The sequence below is a fragment of the Crocodylus porosus genome, unplaced genomic scaffold, assembly GCF_001723895.1.
Source record: "Crocodylus porosus isolate Cpor-Errol unplaced genomic scaffold, CroPor_comp1, whole genome shotgun sequence".
NCBI classification, from domain to species: Eukaryota; Metazoa; Chordata; order Crocodylia; family Crocodylidae; genus Crocodylus; species Crocodylus porosus.
Genome location: NW_017728920.1, coordinates 5,426,390 through 5,444,316, shown reverse-complemented (window position 1 = coordinate 5,444,316; position 17,927 = coordinate 5,426,390). Strand labels below are relative to the sequence as shown.

General features: G+C 40.3%; 1 protein-coding gene and 1 long non-coding RNA gene across 2 annotated transcripts in view; both read right to left on the bottom strand.

Moving 5' to 3' along the window:
- Positions 1 to 3,943: 3,943 nt before the first annotated feature.
- Positions 3,944 to 17,927, bottom strand: part of KIF1BP (KIF1 binding protein) — a 17,779-nt gene continuing 3,795 nt past the window's right edge. The window contains exons 2-7 of the mRNA XM_019538512.1: positions 16,537 to 16,635; positions 10,213 to 10,292; positions 9,929 to 10,112; positions 8,681 to 8,765; positions 6,089 to 6,198; positions 3,944 to 5,401 (exon numbers count right to left, since the gene is read on the bottom strand). Coding sequence (XP_019394057.1) covers positions 4,523 to 5,401; positions 6,089 to 6,198; positions 8,681 to 8,765; positions 9,929 to 10,112; positions 10,213 to 10,292; positions 16,537 to 16,635 — 1,437 coding nt within the window. The 3' untranslated portion in view covers positions 3,944 to 4,522. The remainder of the gene's footprint in view (positions 5,402 to 6,088; positions 6,199 to 8,680; positions 8,766 to 9,928; positions 10,113 to 10,212; positions 10,293 to 16,536; positions 16,636 to 17,927) is intronic.
- Positions 14,463 to 16,527, bottom strand: LOC109312468. Its single transcript, XR_002101825.1, has 2 exons — positions 16,110 to 16,527; positions 14,463 to 15,016 (listed from the first exon to the last, which is right to left on the bottom strand). It is a non-coding gene; the product is annotated as an uncharacterized LOC109312468 (long non-coding RNA).

Here is a 17,927-nt window from a genome sequence, read left to right as displayed (position 1 = left end):
GGGGGGGGGGAAGACAGGAACACAGTAACAACAGAAGTTATTGCCTCAAAAATCTTACCAATTAAAGCAAAGAAAGGAATAAAAACCCAGGAGGTTATATTGAGTTCACAGTAACCTAATCTTTAATTAATCTGTGAATTAAATGCCTGACCTCACACATGCTTTGTAGTTAAAACTCAACATTCTTGAACAAAGCTTTGCCCTCTAATCTAATAAAAGTTTCAAGGTTGTTACTCACTATAATTATCTAGATTAATGCTAAAGAATTACTGTCCATGTAAAATGTATAAAAAGAGCTTCCAATATGAATTTGGTATCATTTCAAAGCATAACACAACAAGAGTTTTTGGTGGGCATCTGACATGATGTGGCCTCAGCAGCAGACTGAGTCTTGCTATTCATATTCTTGAATGTTTAGAACAGTGGTCTCCAAACTTTTTTTGATCGCACACCCTTATCAGTAAAAAATTTTTGAGCACGCACCCCCAATCTATGTATATTTATATAAATATAAGTAGAAGTTCTAATATTTTCTTCCCACACCCCAATGGATCATCTTGTGCGCAGCCCACTTTGGAGACCTCTGGTTTAGAAGACACGGAGAACTAATGTCACTGATTTGTCTATCTTTCAGGAGATCAAGGAGATAAGCTACTTAAAATTTAAGGTTCCAGCTGGAAGTCAGAAATGCAACCTCAAAGAACATTTCACCCAGGCTTAAACTAGCAAGATTGGGTTACTTTATATTTCTTGACAATTACCATCTCCTTGATATTTAAGCCAAGATATTCAAGCGCTTGGTCAACAACAAGAGTTAAAGTCTCTTCCCTCCTTACATTACACTGTGCACATGTAAAGGAGTTAAAAAAGCAGAAATAAAACCAAGTTAAACCTAGAATCCTGAAAAAAAACCCAAGGTTTGACAGAAAACAAAAACAAAAAAAACCCAAGAAACATTCAGAACAAAAATGAATTTTAACCATTTTCAAAATTCTGTGAAATACATGTCAAAGTTGATAGTTTGCTGGCAATACCACAGAATGCAACAGAAATGTTCAGGATTCTTGACTATCCATCTCATTTGCCCATACAGTCCATGGTAACTGTCTGACTCAGTGGTTCTCAGTGCTTTTAGAGTCAGGATACTCTTCCACAACTGCCTTGAATTCAGTGACACCTTAGTTGAAAACCACTGTTGTACTGCCTTCACTTACCTTAGCGGCTCTCTGCCAGAGTGCTACCACTTCTGCCTGTATTAGGGTTTTCTGATAAACTTAAAGCAGGCAGGAGCAGAAGCCTAACTAAACTGCCCCATGCTGAAAGCAAGTAGGGGAGGAAAGGAGGGAGGTCTTACCTGCCCTGGGCATCCCCTGCTCCTCCAGTCAGAAACTGCAAAGGGCCACTGCTGGGGCATTCACTCTTTTCGCACCCCTTCCTGGTCCAACCCCATACACTCTTCCTGGAAAAAGGGGTTTTCTACCATCCCACCTGCCCAGCAAACCTTGTTTTCTAGGAGCATGTTGGGCCAGACTGGGAAGGGCTGCAGGAAGGGTGCAGGCTCCAACTGCAGCTACTTTCTGATCTACCTCCACAGGAGACATATAGGGCATTTCAACCAGGCTGCAGCAGCACCCACATTGTAACACCACTAAAGGGGGCTCATAGTATCTTAGTTGACAACCACTGGTTTAAATAATGCAATATGGGATACGTCCAAAGGAGATAAGTCTCAAAAAGCTGAGAAACTCCATCTCATATATATTATAATTATAATATATATGAGATGGAGTTTCTCAGCTTTTTTTATATATATAAAATTTAGCTATAATTTAAGTCCAGCTGTTATTTTCAGCCTCTGTTAAGTGTTGACCTGGTTCTGCTGGGATCATTAGAAAACACGCAATCAGTCCTCTATACTTCTACCAGAAGTTCCACCCCCAGGAAGCACAAGCATCTCAGAGGGTAGGTGTATCATTTTATTTGTTTGTGCCATCCTATATCAGTAGTCTGATTAGAAGTGGCATTCAGCAATATAACCAAGTTAAACACAAGTTTGACCATTCTGTAGTTCACTTTATAAACTTGCATATTAGGGCAAATATTTGACTTCAATATTAAAATTATTTGGAGAAACAAAAACTTATTTGTGTACCATTTAGTCATCCAATTCATACGATACGGCTTCATATCCTTCTTTGAGTTACAAGTAGAGAATGATAGTATTCACTAGCCCATCATACCAAAAACCACACAAACACTCACTTTTCACTACTGCAGTAGAACAAGCACCAAGATGAAAACAATTTTGTGCATAAGCCATTGAGGTCAGCTACTATTCAGAAATGGTAGATCAGCTCACTCATGTCACAAGGAAAGACCAAGTAAATTAAAGTTAAAACAGTGGGAACTCTTGAAGGCTAAGTAATTCAATTTCCAGAGTTGACTGCCCTCCACACATTTACAGATATACTCAAGTTAGACATTTGCCATTTCCAGGGTCTGCTTAGTGTCAATCTATTTCAGTCTGTGGTTAGGAGTCAGACAATTTGTCCTCTGCTTTCAACAGAATTTCCGCACAAAATTAGAACTTCACCACATACAAACCAGCAGTTCTCTTGTCTCACAGTAAGAATGTTCTCCCTCTTGATCAGTCATAGCTAAAGACACTTACTTCAAGCCCACCTCAGAATAAGTCCTCCATAAATATCCACGTTCTCCTTAGACACTCTTATTCCATGAAGCCTTCAAAAAACACAAAAAGTTAGGCTGCTGGTGTGCCGAGCCCAGTGCCTATCATACCAACATCTCATTGCTTCCTTGTCCTTACCTGTCTGTTTCCATCTGTTGTTCTTCCTCTTTGGAACAGGGACCATTTCAGTTCTACACCAAGCCCAATAGGCTCCTAGGCTTTAGGCACGGCTAGGACATTAGGCACATAGTAATACAAATAATAAACAATTCAAATGCATGCATTTATTGTATTTATAGGGGTTTTAACTTGACTAGTGACATATTTGGCAGGAAAGAATGGTTTTTTAAACGAGCTGTTTGCAAATGACCCATTTACCCAGTGGATGACTATTGGTTGCTTTCTTGCTACATGCTAGGCCAAAATTTCTAATTAAGCCAAACTATTCTCTCAGTACAGGAGCAGGGGCAAAGGTGACACTTCATTTCTTCCCGATCCTGGGGACCAGATAGGATCTAGGTTGGTCCTTTTAAAAAAAAAAACAAAAACCAAAAAACAGATTTTTTTTTTTTTTTTTTAATAAAAAAGGATCACACACAAAGCAGGGCTGTCTAGCTATTACGTGACCAGAGGTCACGTGACCCACTGGCTGCACTGGCAGGGGCCACACCACAATGAGCCAGGTTTTATGCCATGGACACCTCCTCCCCTGCTGCACCATGCACTTGCAAGTCTGTAGCTTCACCCTCAGCTCTCACAGCAGCAGCCAGAAGAGAAAGGAGGAACCCAGAGCCTCCCTCAGGAATAGCCAGAGCAACGTGAGTGGGGAGCAGCCAGGAGAAAGCGCAGGGCCACAACTTAATCCTTTGTGGGCCTCAAATACTCTGTGGGGACCAGCTGGATGCCCTGCCCTAACATGTCCAGCTAGGCAAAGTGCTCTTCTAGCGGCAGCGGGGAAAAAAATCCTGTGTTGTAGGGAGATCTTGGCCATATCTCCTTGGTTCTTGGAATCCCTTGAGGGGACCCAGGAACATTATGCTTTCCTTAGTGTATTTGATCACCTCTCTCACGTGCTCCTGATGCCTGCCTGTTTGTACAACAGTTGGGAAGAGGCAAAGGGTTACAGGATTCTACAATTAAGTGAGGCTGAAACATACTTAACTCCTGCAAAAAGTGACGAGTTTCTACTGCCATTCAGGTCTTAAAAAAAATTCAAGAAAAAATTAAATAGTAAAAAGGATGCAGTAGAAGAGCTTTTAGTCAAGCAGGTCCATTTATTAAGCCTCTATAACAGGTACTTTGAGACAAAATAATTCATTATAATATACAAAATAAATATAAGACAACATAAAATAACCATGTCAAGGGAAACGTGTTTCTTAGGGACAAGTATTAGGAAAAAAACTCTAACATCATCTGTTGTTGGCAGAATGTATGTTTTAAGGTTCTTAGAAAAGCTCTCTTGGATAGAACAAGCTACCCAATAGGTTTCCTTAAAAGAACATCTGAAGTACAGCACTGCATTTAGAAATGGAACCAAATTCTGGAGGAAGAAAGGCAGGAAGGATTTATATTTCCATAGAGCAAGCAAAACTAAGCACCAGATGGACATTTACTTTACATTTAGAGAGTTTATATCATTAGTGTACGAGAGCTACTAAACTGAACAGTTCTCAGTTTTACAAAAGTTTCTATCACTGCCTGCCACAGCTGGAGCTCATAGCTGCAGACAACTGAGTTCTAAGAGCAACACGTAGGATGCGAAATGTCCAATGGCACTTCTTACAGATACCACTTTAACACTGCACATTTCCATTCAGTGAAGACAAAGACTTAAGTGAATGGACATAGTTTGGCTCTTAGTCTCTCCATTCTTGTTGGAAGAAGACCAACCATCTCTTTACTGAGTTCTAGTTCAGTTTCTATGGCATGAACAGCATCTGGATACTTCTCACAGTAATCTACCAGAAACGTGTAATATTCCAATGATGTCTGCATATTTTCCAATTGTTTTTTGCCATCAGAAGTAATAAGCTTGCCATAGAGTCGTGCAATGTGAAATTTGGCCACCATTGCAGGGCGAAGAACATCATCCTCCAGTTTTTCTGGAAATATTTTATCTGGATTTCTCAAAGAATCCAAAAAGAGTTCATAGTACTTGACTGCCAACTGAGCCAGAGAATTAATTTTTTTTACTGTGTGAGAGTCAAGTTCCTCCAGACGGTTACCAATAGCTACCTTCAAATCCATCATCTCATAGTAGGTGTCTGCCAGTTCAAACTGGAGTTGCCTACTAATCAGCAAATAATACTGTGGATTCAAGTCTGCATATATGGGCTCCAGCATATCTATTCTACGCTTGTGCATCTTGCAGCGCCTTTCATAATCTTCCTCAAAGAAAGCAAGTACCTTAAACAAAGCACTGTGGTCCTGAACAATTTCAATGTGGTCAGTAACATAACCATCAACCTGAAAGAATTCCTTTGCTTCCTGAACATAATTCTGACCCACAAGAAAGATTTCTCTGGCTTCTTTAAAATCTAAAGGACAAACACAGCTCACTTTCTCTTCCATAGCTAACACAGAGTCACATAGATCACTGGTTCCAAATAAAACAGCTTTCTTCCTTCTCTTTTCTTTTTCATCCTCTTCCTTCTTTCTTTGGGCTTTAAGTTCTGATTGCCTGTCTGGATCCAGCTCTCCTATGTTGTCCTAAAATAAGAGAGCATGTTACATAAGAATGCTTGTGCCTTCAGAGAACCATATATATTGAAGCTGTTTTTAATTATAGTTTTCTGTGCAAATACACATGTAAAACGATAGCAGTAGCAAGACAGAAAAGGGGGCATGCTACCATTTTAAAAAAAATTATACACACAAAAGTGCATGGAAATTGTGATCCCTGTTCTGTACGTTCTCTCTCACGCAATACTCTCCCTCCAAACAGGCACTGTACTCCAGGCTCCAGTTAAAGCATCTGCTGAAGTACTGTGTCAATTTTAAGTCTGCAAGTAGTTCCACCGGAAAGCAACAGAGCAACTTGCATGCTTAACTGCTGAGTAAAGATGGGCTTATTTACATGCTTAAAACACCTATAAAGGCTGTGCTGAACTGAACACTAAGAGAATGGTAGGCAAAATCTAGAAGAATCAAGATGTTGCGATATGCATGTTCTATGAATCAAATTGCAAGTTTGATTGTGCACCTTGTTTTCAGTCCTCTGTCCATGACTTCCTGTTGCAACAGCTGCATTAAGAGAATAACACAGCTCTTAGAACATGCAGAGCCTAGAGTTTGAACACCTGTCCTTCAATTATTGGTTGTGCAATTATTTCTATTACAAGCATAACTGTTCCCCGATTCTGTACTCATGATTTTTTAAATCAAGCTTTCAATTACCTCAAGCAACTTGCGAGCACTTTGCAGAAGATTTAAACAATATTTAATCCAACACCTTGCAATTTCAGCTTTCCGCTGTTGAAGATCCTGGTGGTCTTGTTCAGCTTCATCTGATAAATACACATATCACAAACAAAGCTGAAGAGAAGTGAAGCAGTCTGGCTCAAAGCTCAAATATGCCTAAAGATAACATCTTGTTACTAACATTGATTAAGCTGTTATTCTGCCTTTCTATTATTTTCAGATGAACTAGCCCTGAGTGCATTTCTGATTGTAGTACAAGTGGCTGGTAAATTACCATTATATATACACATCTTTAAAACAGTTCATAGGAATGTACACTTAAAATGGGAAGAGCTTCTGAAATCTGACTCCCTTAACCCCCACAATGTAACAAGCAAATGGCAGCTGTGGGGGGGGGGTGTCTTCTCTACAGTGAGAGGGAAATATTTGTTTTCTGTTCTGAAGTAAGGAGTTTATAACAGAACAACTGTGGCAAAAACTGCTTTCAAGGCACAGTTGTTCTGCATTTGCTCTCTCAATGGGCCTAAGAATTAACGTGAAAGAAAACAACAAATTAAGTCTGCACAGAAGAACAGTACATCTGCTAACCCACAAAAACTTACACTCTCCTCCCCCCAACACTACCACAATCATAAAGATCAACACTGTTGAAATATGAGTTTCAGGAACTGAATGTGAAAACTGAACCCCTGTGAGGTGAGGCAGAGAAACTAGTAGGACAACATGGAGAAGGTTCTACCGTTGCTAGTGGTCATCTCAGAATACAAAGGAGGCTCTCATGTTGGTGTTACCAATTGGGACTTTTCTGTAGCACTACATTCAGTTACATGTTTTTTCATTGGGGAACAAAAAGATGGTTCTAGCTGTAAAGTTATCCCCATTTCTCTGCTGGAGTTGGAAATACAAATCTTTTCCACTGACCACAACCTTGTGACTGAACTAGAGACCATATATTTGGACAAGCTTCTGGGGTAGAAGCATAACCAGACCCTTTAAATCCAAACCCTTCAACTCAAACATTGCTCTTGGCTTGCAGTTGAGTAGAAATTTAAACAGACACCAAAAATATCTCGTAACCTTTATTCAAAGATGTCTTCATAGACCCCTCCTCAGAGTGACAAATCCCAGGTTTCAGATAGTCTCAGGTTTCCCTACCTGATATCCTGGACTTCAGTGTTCATGTAAAAGGTAAGTTTTTCCCTCTTTTTTTCAGGCTTCAAAAAAATTGCCATTAGAAGTCTATGCCCCAAATACTCAATTGACTGAATTTGGGCAGCTTGAATGAATCTCCTTAGGTTGTACTTTGTCCTGACTAGCACTGCCAACTGGATTTCAAGGGATTACCTTCCAATTAGTAGAAGCCCTTTACAATTAGCCAGTAGTCTCACTGCTCTAGTACCATGGCAGAGGATCCCCACAGTGCAGTACCACTGGACCAGCTCCAAACACACTCATGTTCAGACTCACCCAGAGTCTATTACCTTTCAAAAGAGGAAAAGGGGGAAATCTTGCTCTGAATTCTTACATGCCCAAAGTTTGGAATGATACAGATGTAGCAAAGTACTTCCAACTTTGACACTGCTTCATCCAAGTTAAAGATGGAGCAGCTTTGCTACATTTGTGTTACTCCCAGTTTACGCATACTTAACTATTAGAATGTAATGGCTGCTGTGTGTTCCCAATCATCAGTTCCCTTTTTGAAAGGGCCCCAAAACCTGTGTTTTTCCACACCATCCTCCACCACTGAAATGCTACCGATTTGAAGCTATCAGTTGTTTGAAACCTGTAATACAGTTTATGATGCAGTTGTTCACGGCCCCCCATTTACTATTTTACAGGAAGTAATGGAGAGAAGTGATAGTCAGGTGATCCTGACCCTCAGATCTGAAAGGATCTCTAGAAAAGTATTTTCAATTCCTCTGTACGTTGCCTTAATACACTGACATCAAACAAAGTCAAGGATGGCCCCTAGTGAGACTGCACTGGCATCAAGTGACAAAACACGCAGGATTTTACATGCATGCGCTCTCCCAGGAACAGTACTGCTATAGTCATCATTTTTTATTTTATTTATTTTCAGGAAGTGTCTACTGACACATTCACTTACTCATCTTTACTATTTCATTTTCAGAGCAGCCTAATTTGACTATATGTTCTAAAATTAGTGGGTAAAACAGGACACTCACTCTGTAAGAGTATGAAGGAATTTTCTTCTCTTTAAAGAAAGTAGGTAGAAGTGCTTATATTTTGAGAATTGTCCCTACCCACTGTGCTCATCTAATCTCAATTTTTAGCATATAATTTTTTTTTGATAAACACTAGACCTCAGCACGATTATTTCTGGTAAAGGTCTTGAAACAGCTGCAGTGTTTATGTGCAGCAGATAACTATTAAGTCAGCAATTTAAACTGTTGAGAAAAGGTTTAGAAAATAGTTGGACTAAAGGGACCTGGAACTATTACTAGACTTCCCAGCTGGCTAACATGTGAATATTTAACATTTATACTAATCATGTTTAATTCACAGCTACCTTATAGAAACTAGCCAGCACTGAAATAAAAAACTTACTGTCCTCTGCAGATGGAGCCTGCCCAACCTGGCTAAAGATGACGCTGGCAGCTGCTAAACAATGTCGAGACTCCATAAAGCATTGCTGTAGGGAAACAAAAGCAGCTGTGTTCACCAGTTGTCCTAAATAGTAAAGCGATGCTGTTTTAAGGTTTGCTAAACCCTCACATTGTATAGCTGAAACATGTGAAGATGGGGGAAGCTGCAACATTGAGAAATCCAGGACACTTAAAGAAAAAGATCTAAAATGATTTTTATGCTCAAATATGGAACACCACCTTCCTACCATAACGCAACTACTATCCAACACTACCCACAGTGGCAGCCCTTGCTTTTGATATCAAGGACAAACAGTAGACTTTTTCCGTGTTACTCTGATCTGTTATTGTCATTTCCTGTGGCTTGCGATAAAGACAGTCATGAGGTATAGTATAGCATTGAGCTCAAAAAGCAACAAACGTTGAATCATATCCCAGTTCCTTTGCTTGCATTCACTAGCCTCTTTCTTCATGGTTAGGCCTATTGATTGACCTACTCAGAAGCACAGAGCGCAAATTGTTGCTGAAATTCTATCCATAAGCAATTTGATTACTGTATCCAGGTATTGCAGAAGTCTCCACAATGCCTATTGAATTACTCAATGTATTGTAACTTGAGTTACCTGGAGTAGAAAGTGTCCTAAACAAACAAAAATAAAATACTTCACAAAGCATCAAGTTACACTAAGGTAATGCAAACACTTGGGAACCAAAGACTGTAGCGATTATGGACTCAGTTCTAAAAGTCACAAAGCCTTACAACAGACGTTATTCACTTGCTGGAATATCAAAGGATAATAATTTAAAGGGTGCAATCTTATAACTTGAACATGGTCTTTGGTTCTTATCTACTTCTATAATAAAAATATTAGAATTGTAGTTGCCTTAAAATGAACTGATTGCAGTTACTTTCCTTTAGTTTCACTTTTAAAAACCTCATTTACAAGACCATATCAAACACCATCCTGGTTTATTTCCCCTCTGGCCCTTTATTTTTAAGTCTATCCACAGTTCATTTTCACAACACATTCTTCTAACAATCCAAAAAATATTCGACACCTGAGGATAATTTGTGGGCTTAAAGGAACACATTTTAAAATATAATACTTGTACATGTCTCAGTGAGCTGCTCAAATATTTGCTGACTTTGTAGTTATGTTTGTGATAGCAACTTAATAATTCAAACATAAGAGAGCACTTAAATGATTACCTTAGTGAGATAATATTGCGACAAGGTAGCAGCATTAAGAGCCCATTCTACTGGGTAGTAGCCACTGTACTCAAGCTGTCGTTTAAGGGTGGTATGGCAATATTGAGCAGCCTTCTCAATCATTTCCAGATGTTGGTAGACTTGGGCCAGATAATAGAGTGTATGGGTATAGGCCTTTTCAAATCTGGAAAAAACGATATTGGTCTTTCTTTAGGGTTTCCTTCTTTCTTTTTTAAACCGCTATCACTCACACAGTTAAAATGCATACCATAGCTGGTACCCACCTTTTTGATCTCTCTTGATCTGTCAGTTTTTCTTCTTCTTCCATGAAGTGTTCACTGGGATCAAGGGGAGGATTCCCATTCTGCAACAAAACAAACACAGCACATATAGCTTATTTGGTGACACTGTGCTCCCCCTGCTGGCTGCAGTGTCAAGCATGCTCAATGCAATACAGGAGGGGGCCTGACTGCACATACGCTGTTCTCCCAAATCCAGCAAGCCTTAAAATACTATTTTTTCCAGAAAAATCTCTGAATGATACATACTGAACACTACCCCCTAAAATCAATTAGATGTTATATAAAAGATACAAATACTATATCTCATTGTTTACTATTATAAAACACCCATACAAAACTAGTGCATACCATATTTACTCAATTTAAAGATGATGACCCTCCCTCCCAATTATCATGGGAGAAGAAGCTCCTTGTCTTATCATCATATACAAGGAAGTATCACTAAATGCATTATTTATCATTTAACTGCTGTCCAAAGCAGCATGTGCTTAGCGATGGCAATGGGGGACTGCTTTTAACTTTTTCCCCTAGCTTTAAAGTTGGGGAGAAGCAGAGAGCTATCCATTTTCTCTGCTGTAGCAGTGGGAAGGGGACAAAGTCAAGGCAAACCTCCAATAAATTAGATTCTATACCTGGAAAATTGTCACAAGTTTATTAATTTTCCATACAGAGAATCTAATCATGCGGGGGGGGGGTGTTACTTGTCCACAAGTGCAACAGTGGGAAACTACCCACAACCGCTTAAGTTTAGGTCTGGTCTGCCCATAAATTTTTGTACTGATAAAACTACTTCTATGAAATTTAATTAAAATGTTTGTACCAGAACAAATCCCAAGCGAACAGTTATTTTGATAAAGGCATCACACAGTATGGTTTATTCCCCTTCCTATACATGACAAATTGTATTGTTATACAACACCTTTATACTAATATTATTACAGTCACATAGTTGGGGTGGTATGACTTTAAGTTACACCAGCAGAAATAAATAAGTACAAAACTTTTGTGCACAGACAAGCTATACAAGTCTAAATCCTTAACTCTCAAGATAGAGCACTAAGTTGGTCAATTAGCATGAGGACAACAGCGCACACACACACACAAAAAAAAATTAGCGTAGGTTAATCTGGGCTACACACTTCTTCCAGCTTGAGTAAAGTGTTGTGACATCTCAGATCTCTTAATGTCCCCCAAATGTATAAGGCATGGTTTACAAAAGTATTTACAAAAACATCAGGTTTCTACAGTCACTCGTAAGAGCAAGAAAGCAGAAAGAGTGGAAGGACGTCATAAAAATCCATCTGTGACTCCATAAGTGAAGTCTCATTGATTTTACAAGGAAAAATGCAGTGTTTATAAACTTTTCAATAGGAGACAATGAGACATTCATTCCAAAGAGAAGAAACTGCACCAAAAAAAAAGGTTTCTCTTCTCCTGTCTCACCAAAATCAAAATAATTGCCTTTGACTAGTGATTTAGGTAGGTTTTAGTAGATATTTAGAATGCATAAATATGCATCATTCTCTTCTAAATTAACATGGTTTTGTCCACACATCAGGGGGCTTTACGGTGATTTGTATACAACGGTTCTGTCTACACTGAGGATAGCTGTAAGATCCTGTTCAGCCTTGCCATAAGACAATTTTCAGGCACAGTTATGGCTACTGTGGATTGCAATATACAAACAAGTACATTATATAAGCAAAATTGTGCTAATCTGTGTCCACACTTAATGTACATCCAGAAGCAGTAAAATGAGAAGTTAAGTGAGAATTCTGACAAGCTATCCCATAAAACCTTAGGTTTTGTTGTCTGGGTTGGGGATAAGCTTGGAAAAAACAAGTTTGGAAAAAACATGCAGTGTTTCAACATTTGGATCTTTAAGCCTTACAAAATGGCTGGCCATTAGCATACATGATATGACATTACAACAGGGGCAGGCAATTATTTCAGGCAGCGGGCCACTTGATGAATTTTGGCAAGCTGTCAAGGACCACATGGGTAGCTCCGCTTCTTCAGTCACCCCACTCCCTGTTCGCCATCTTGGGACCAAAGTCCCGCCCCCTAACCCCTGACCTTTGCCACTGGAAGTCCCTCCCCTTGCCCCTTGAAGTACTCCTTTTGGAGAGGTAGCCTTGGAACCTGACCCCTCCCACAAACAGGGACCCAACCCACCCCATCAGGCCCCAGGAATCAAAAGCTGGCCAACCCCCCCCCCAATATCACTGGTGCAAGCATGACTTAGTCCTGACCCATCCCATCCCAAAACCAACCCCCGCCCACTTCCTAGCACCGACTGAGCTGGAGCTGCAGCCCATCTAATGCTTCCCCCTCCCCAGTGGCAGCCCAGCCCAACCCTGCACAGCCTGAGTGCCACAGCACAGCACAGGGAAAGCCTGCCTAGCAGCCACGTTCCTGGGCTTACTTTTAGGGCAGCACCCTTTCCAGTCCCATGCAGCAAAGCAGAAGGTGGCCCAGAAACTGTTTCCCCTCATGGGCACCACAGGTACTAGCCCAGGCCCCCCTGCCCCCCTCAAGCTGCAAACGTGGCCTGAGCCAGGGGCAGGGTGAGGCCAGCTGGGTCAGGGTTGGTTGCCTTACAACCGGAACCCAAGTAAACAACCTGAGGTGCTGCAGCTGGCGGCTGTTGCCGCTGGAGGCTTTTAGACAGGTAGCCACCATTACCTGGGTTTTGAAGGGGCTCCGCGTACCAGAGAGAAGTGCTTGGCAGACCATATCCAGCCCCTGGGCTGTATTTTGCCCATCCCTGCATTACAATCACTTGCAACATGGTGGCCAGTTTAGAGGGACTACCAGAATCACATGCTCCAACTTTGCAAGCTTATTGCTCAAGCACTTGAAAAACAAGGCACAGATACATAGTTCCATCGTACTACTTAACTCTTGTATAGAGAGATCCTCAAACGTTACATGGAGGATGGCAAGTATGTTATCCTCGTGTTATGAACCGAAGAAGAGTGAAGCAACATCTCTCAGCAGCTCAATAGAACTGCTAGAACAAAACCCAGTCCTCTAGAGATGTACAGTCCTGTAGCCTTCACTGGACCACAGACTTCCCCAAAAGAACAGAACATCAGGAGGCAGGACCTTCTCTAACAATGCGTGTCATTCTCAAGTTATGTCACGAGACAGAAGGAATCGGGCTCAAGATTGTAAGACAGACAGAAATGGCATGCAAGTCACTGTATTCTTTATACTTAGTATTAAAAATAGGCTTTTCCAGGATAACAAACATCTCTATAGCAATAGAATATCCCCTACACAGGAGAGTCAGTTGACCAACATATACAGAGGCAGCATAGGTTATACTCTTCATGGGTCATGGCTGGGAGCATTATCTGAAATCTACTAGGGAGAATGGGAGAACTACACAGACACGCCTTATGCTCTTTAAAAAAAAACAAAACAAAAAACCTCCCTTGTCTATAAAGAAATATTGTTATCTTTTATTCATGTTCTATCTAATCTGGAAAAGCATGGTGACTAGAGAACTAATGAAGTGATAACATAAGAATGAAGGCTTAACAGCCTCAAGAGGAAGTCATCTGTTTATTTAATCCTTTTTGGCTACTCTGTTTAGCTTCAATTATTTAAAATTTATATTATGAATGTTAAATATTTGCTAGTAAGACATTTCTACACCTCTAACTGAAATGCAAAAGCTCATAATATCTCTCCTAGTAGCTTCCACAAGTTTTTCAATGCTCAACAAAACCAGTGACAATTCTCAACAGAAACTAATCTGCACCTGCAACCCTTCTTAATCCCTGTGAGTGCCCAACTTGTGTCAGGCTTTGGGCCTTCCCCTCTCCTGGAGAATTCCACAGTTCTCTTCCTTCAAGCCCAGGCCCTAGCCACAGTACCTAGGCATCAACAATGCTTACCAGCAACTCTGAATTCAGCACTTGTGGTTCCTCTTAATGCTGTACTGCATGATCTAACAGCTTTCTTAAAATCATAGTGGTGTTTTATTTTGCTATAAGAACAAGCCAGATTTTAAAACAGATTCAATAGAGAATTTATCATCCTGCTTAAAGCTCTGCCACCCAGTAAGGATGACCAAGGCATAACCAATTTTTCTGGATGCCCTCAAAAGGTCCTTGTGTCCATCTTACTCTAAGTAACTACCTGTACTTTTGAGAGGAGACAATTCTGCCAGAATGCCTTTGTTCTCTTGCTTACTAAAAACAGACCTGCAAATTAGCTGAAGGCACCAAGTAGAATCTTTAATGCAGAGAGGCACATATCTTAAGACATGGTTCCTCATCCTGCTCATAGTTCTCATCACAGCCCCAAATTATCAAACCTGTATATTCACACAGCAAACTTCTCAGTAACTAAACACAGAGCTATTCTATAATAATTAAGGAACATTCCAATTCTGTCACAAGGAATTTAAGAGCATTTGTTCCACTCTTCCACCCCACTCACAGCAGCAACGCCATAAACTTGATTTTTAATTTTTTTTTGTATGTTGGGTTTAATATTCAAAGCCCAGATCACAAGCAGTTACAAAATAAACAGTGCAACAACATATAGACTTTCATAGACGTTACGGCTAGAAGGGACCCTGAAGTTCATCAAGTCCAGCCCCCTGCCCCAGGGACAGGAAGCCAGCTGGGGTCAAAGGATCCCAGCAAGATAAGCATCCAAACTCTTCCTGAATGAGAAGCATTTGGATGCTTAGCCTGCACCACTTTCTCCAACTAAGTGCATGTTAAAACTACCCTGACAAACAGCCTTCCCAAATTGACTGTTTCTCTTGCTTTCAACTTCTCAATTCAATCTTTTGAAAAGAAAGCTGGGCAAGCTACAGAAATTGTGTCAATCCATCTTTTTTTAAAAATTCTAGTGTATGGTTACATAGTGCCTTCCTCGCCAGGTGCTGCAAGCTTGATTTTATTCTGCAACTGGATCGTTACAATTATACATGTAAATTCAGACCTCACAGCAGAGCTCCAGGAAGAATATTTAACTGCCATTGCCTAGCAACAGAGATGCCCAACACATTCAGAAACTCCATTTCAGAGCTTAGCCATTTCAGACAAAGTCTAATATTAGAAGTTACCCAGAGGCAATAACATATTATGTACTACTGAGGCAGAAAAGCATAAGTTCAGTTCAGCTCCGTAATTATAGAAGTAAGACCTAGATGTGTGTAAGACTCCCATTCCAGTTTTACAAGGTAGTCCAGCTTCCAACAGCAGAGACAGAATTAAGAGCTGCTTCCCTATCAGGCCTAGAGCCAGACCTCTAATACAGGAGGTCATTGTGTTGCCTGGGAGACACCTGGCTGGACATGATGCATCACTACTGGATATTAGCTAGTGAGGACTAAACAGTTCTAAAATTCCCACCAAAAGAGTGGCTCTGATTTGAATCAAATTCATACATACCTAAAGTAAGTGAAAGCAAATTCTTTGTACTGTTGGTTTAAAATGTTACCTACCAGGGTGTGTTTAACAATGCTTTTTTTTTTTTTTTTTTTTTAAAAAGGATACAAGAGGCAGATAAACAAGCCAGGAAGCTGTCCTGAGGGAGGTCTCAATGAATAAATAGTTCTGCAAAGTGCCTAGCAAAGGCTCTGTTGCGCCCTTGCTATCACAGTCAACAATTCAGAAGATTGTTTAATATGCAGGAGAAGCTTGATCATTTATGGTGCTACATTTCTGGTAGAAAGCTAAGCACACTTGTTTTAGCATCGCTATAAACAGTCACAGCAAAAACTATGCAAACAGTTTAGTTTAAGGATATTTTAATTTGTATTATTTTTAACTAAAAATAATAAGTTTGACATCTTACATGGCTTTGTAACTTCCAGTCTAGGGTCAGAAATGTAACTAGAAGCTAGATTCTACCTTGTTTTAATTCAGGTTAAGCACCGAGTTGTTACAACAGTCTACTTTATTTAAGCAAAAGCTGTTTTTCTGGATTATTAAACCAGTACTGAAATACCATGCAATCCAAGATTTCAGTTCTTCCAAGTGTTTGCAACACGCATTATATCACTTTTCAGAATCTCAGTACATGTGAAAAGGAAACTCAGAAATTCATGCTTCGTAGATTTTTTTCCCAGATATAACTCAATGTAAATACAGCAGGAAATGTCTCCCAGCCTGGGAGGACTCAAAATGATACCCTTTGCAAGTTGCATTCTTCAGGGCAAGACTCATCTTTTACTGCCTGTACGGCATTCAACCTAGTGCCAGGTGCTACCATAACATATGTAACAGAATGCTTAGTTTACATGCAAACTTGCAATGCAGAGACCAACCAACATAGTACCTCTTTCATGTACTGATTATACAAGGCTTCTGCAGATTCCAAGTAAGTCTGCGCTGTTTTAATTTCATCCCTTTCAGACCACAGGATACCAAGATTGTTCTGAAAAGACAAAAAACGAGGTTATTTTCTAAATTGTTTCTCCTTCCCCTTACCCTGGCCTCCAAATACAGCCATACTGTGTCCTGATATAGGCAGACAAACAAATCCTATCCAATAAATGGCAATTTCAAGTTTTGAATTTGGCCCAAAGTTGTACCTCTGAGTTGCCTAAAGAGGAATCACCACACTAATATAAAGATAATGAGCCATGTTGATAAAGACAAATAACTTAGCTTGCTATTTTCTGTATTTCTTCTATTACAGCAGGTGTTTGAGTGTGTTTAAGAGTTTTGTCTTTCCCAGCCCGTTACATGGGCAATTCACCCAGCAATTAAAGGCCCAATGGGATCTGATCTGTGATCCCAACAACTGCACCTCCTGCCACACTACACGAGGAGATGCAACTGTAATTGGATTCCCTGATCCCACAGTTAGGCTCCCTCTGCACCGGCAATATGGCATAACATCATGATCCTGGGCTCCCTCTCCACTTGAAAGTGGTGCTCCCAGGGCTGTGAGCACCAGTCAGCTGAGAACACCAGCCAGCTGATGCACTAGGAGTGCATGGGAGCCAATCATCTGACCAGGGTTCCCAGACTAGTTAGAACACCACAATGCGTTGGGTATTCAGCCTTCCACATTTCAAAATAATGGTAGGGAGCATTTTAACTAAACCTTAGTCAAAGAGCTTTAGTTAAACTGCCCCTGCCGCCGTTTTGAAGTACAGGAGATTGAATATTTGAGATGCTGCAGGCAGCACACTTAGATGTATGAAAGCTCTTCAAAGTTCCAGTGCTGGACACAAATTCAATTTATAGTGTGATGAGAACCAGCCACAAAGTTATTATATATTTCTGGTATAAAACTTTGCAACTTACTCCCTGGTTTAAACTGCCATTAACTGAATGAACATGTGGCTAGGTTGCTACTTAGTATGTGATTAAACTGGTTAATCATTTTTCAAGTATAATGTCTTATACTGTCAGGGGCTTTAGTCACACGATTGATCATGATGCCAGGAATTCGGCATCACACCTTTGCAGCCAAATTAAGAGAAAACAGACAGGGAATAAGTAACAATATTTAAACACTGTCAACAGGAGACAAGGACAGTGAAAAAAATGCATTAAGTTTAAATGCTTGCATCTTTAGATTTAAAACATAGTTTCATAGTTGCTAGAGTCGGAAGGGACCTAGGAAGATCATCTAGTCCGACCCCCTGCCTTGGCAGGAAAGAGCACCGGGGTCAGATGACCCCGGCAAGGTGCTCATCTAACTTCCTTTTAAAAATC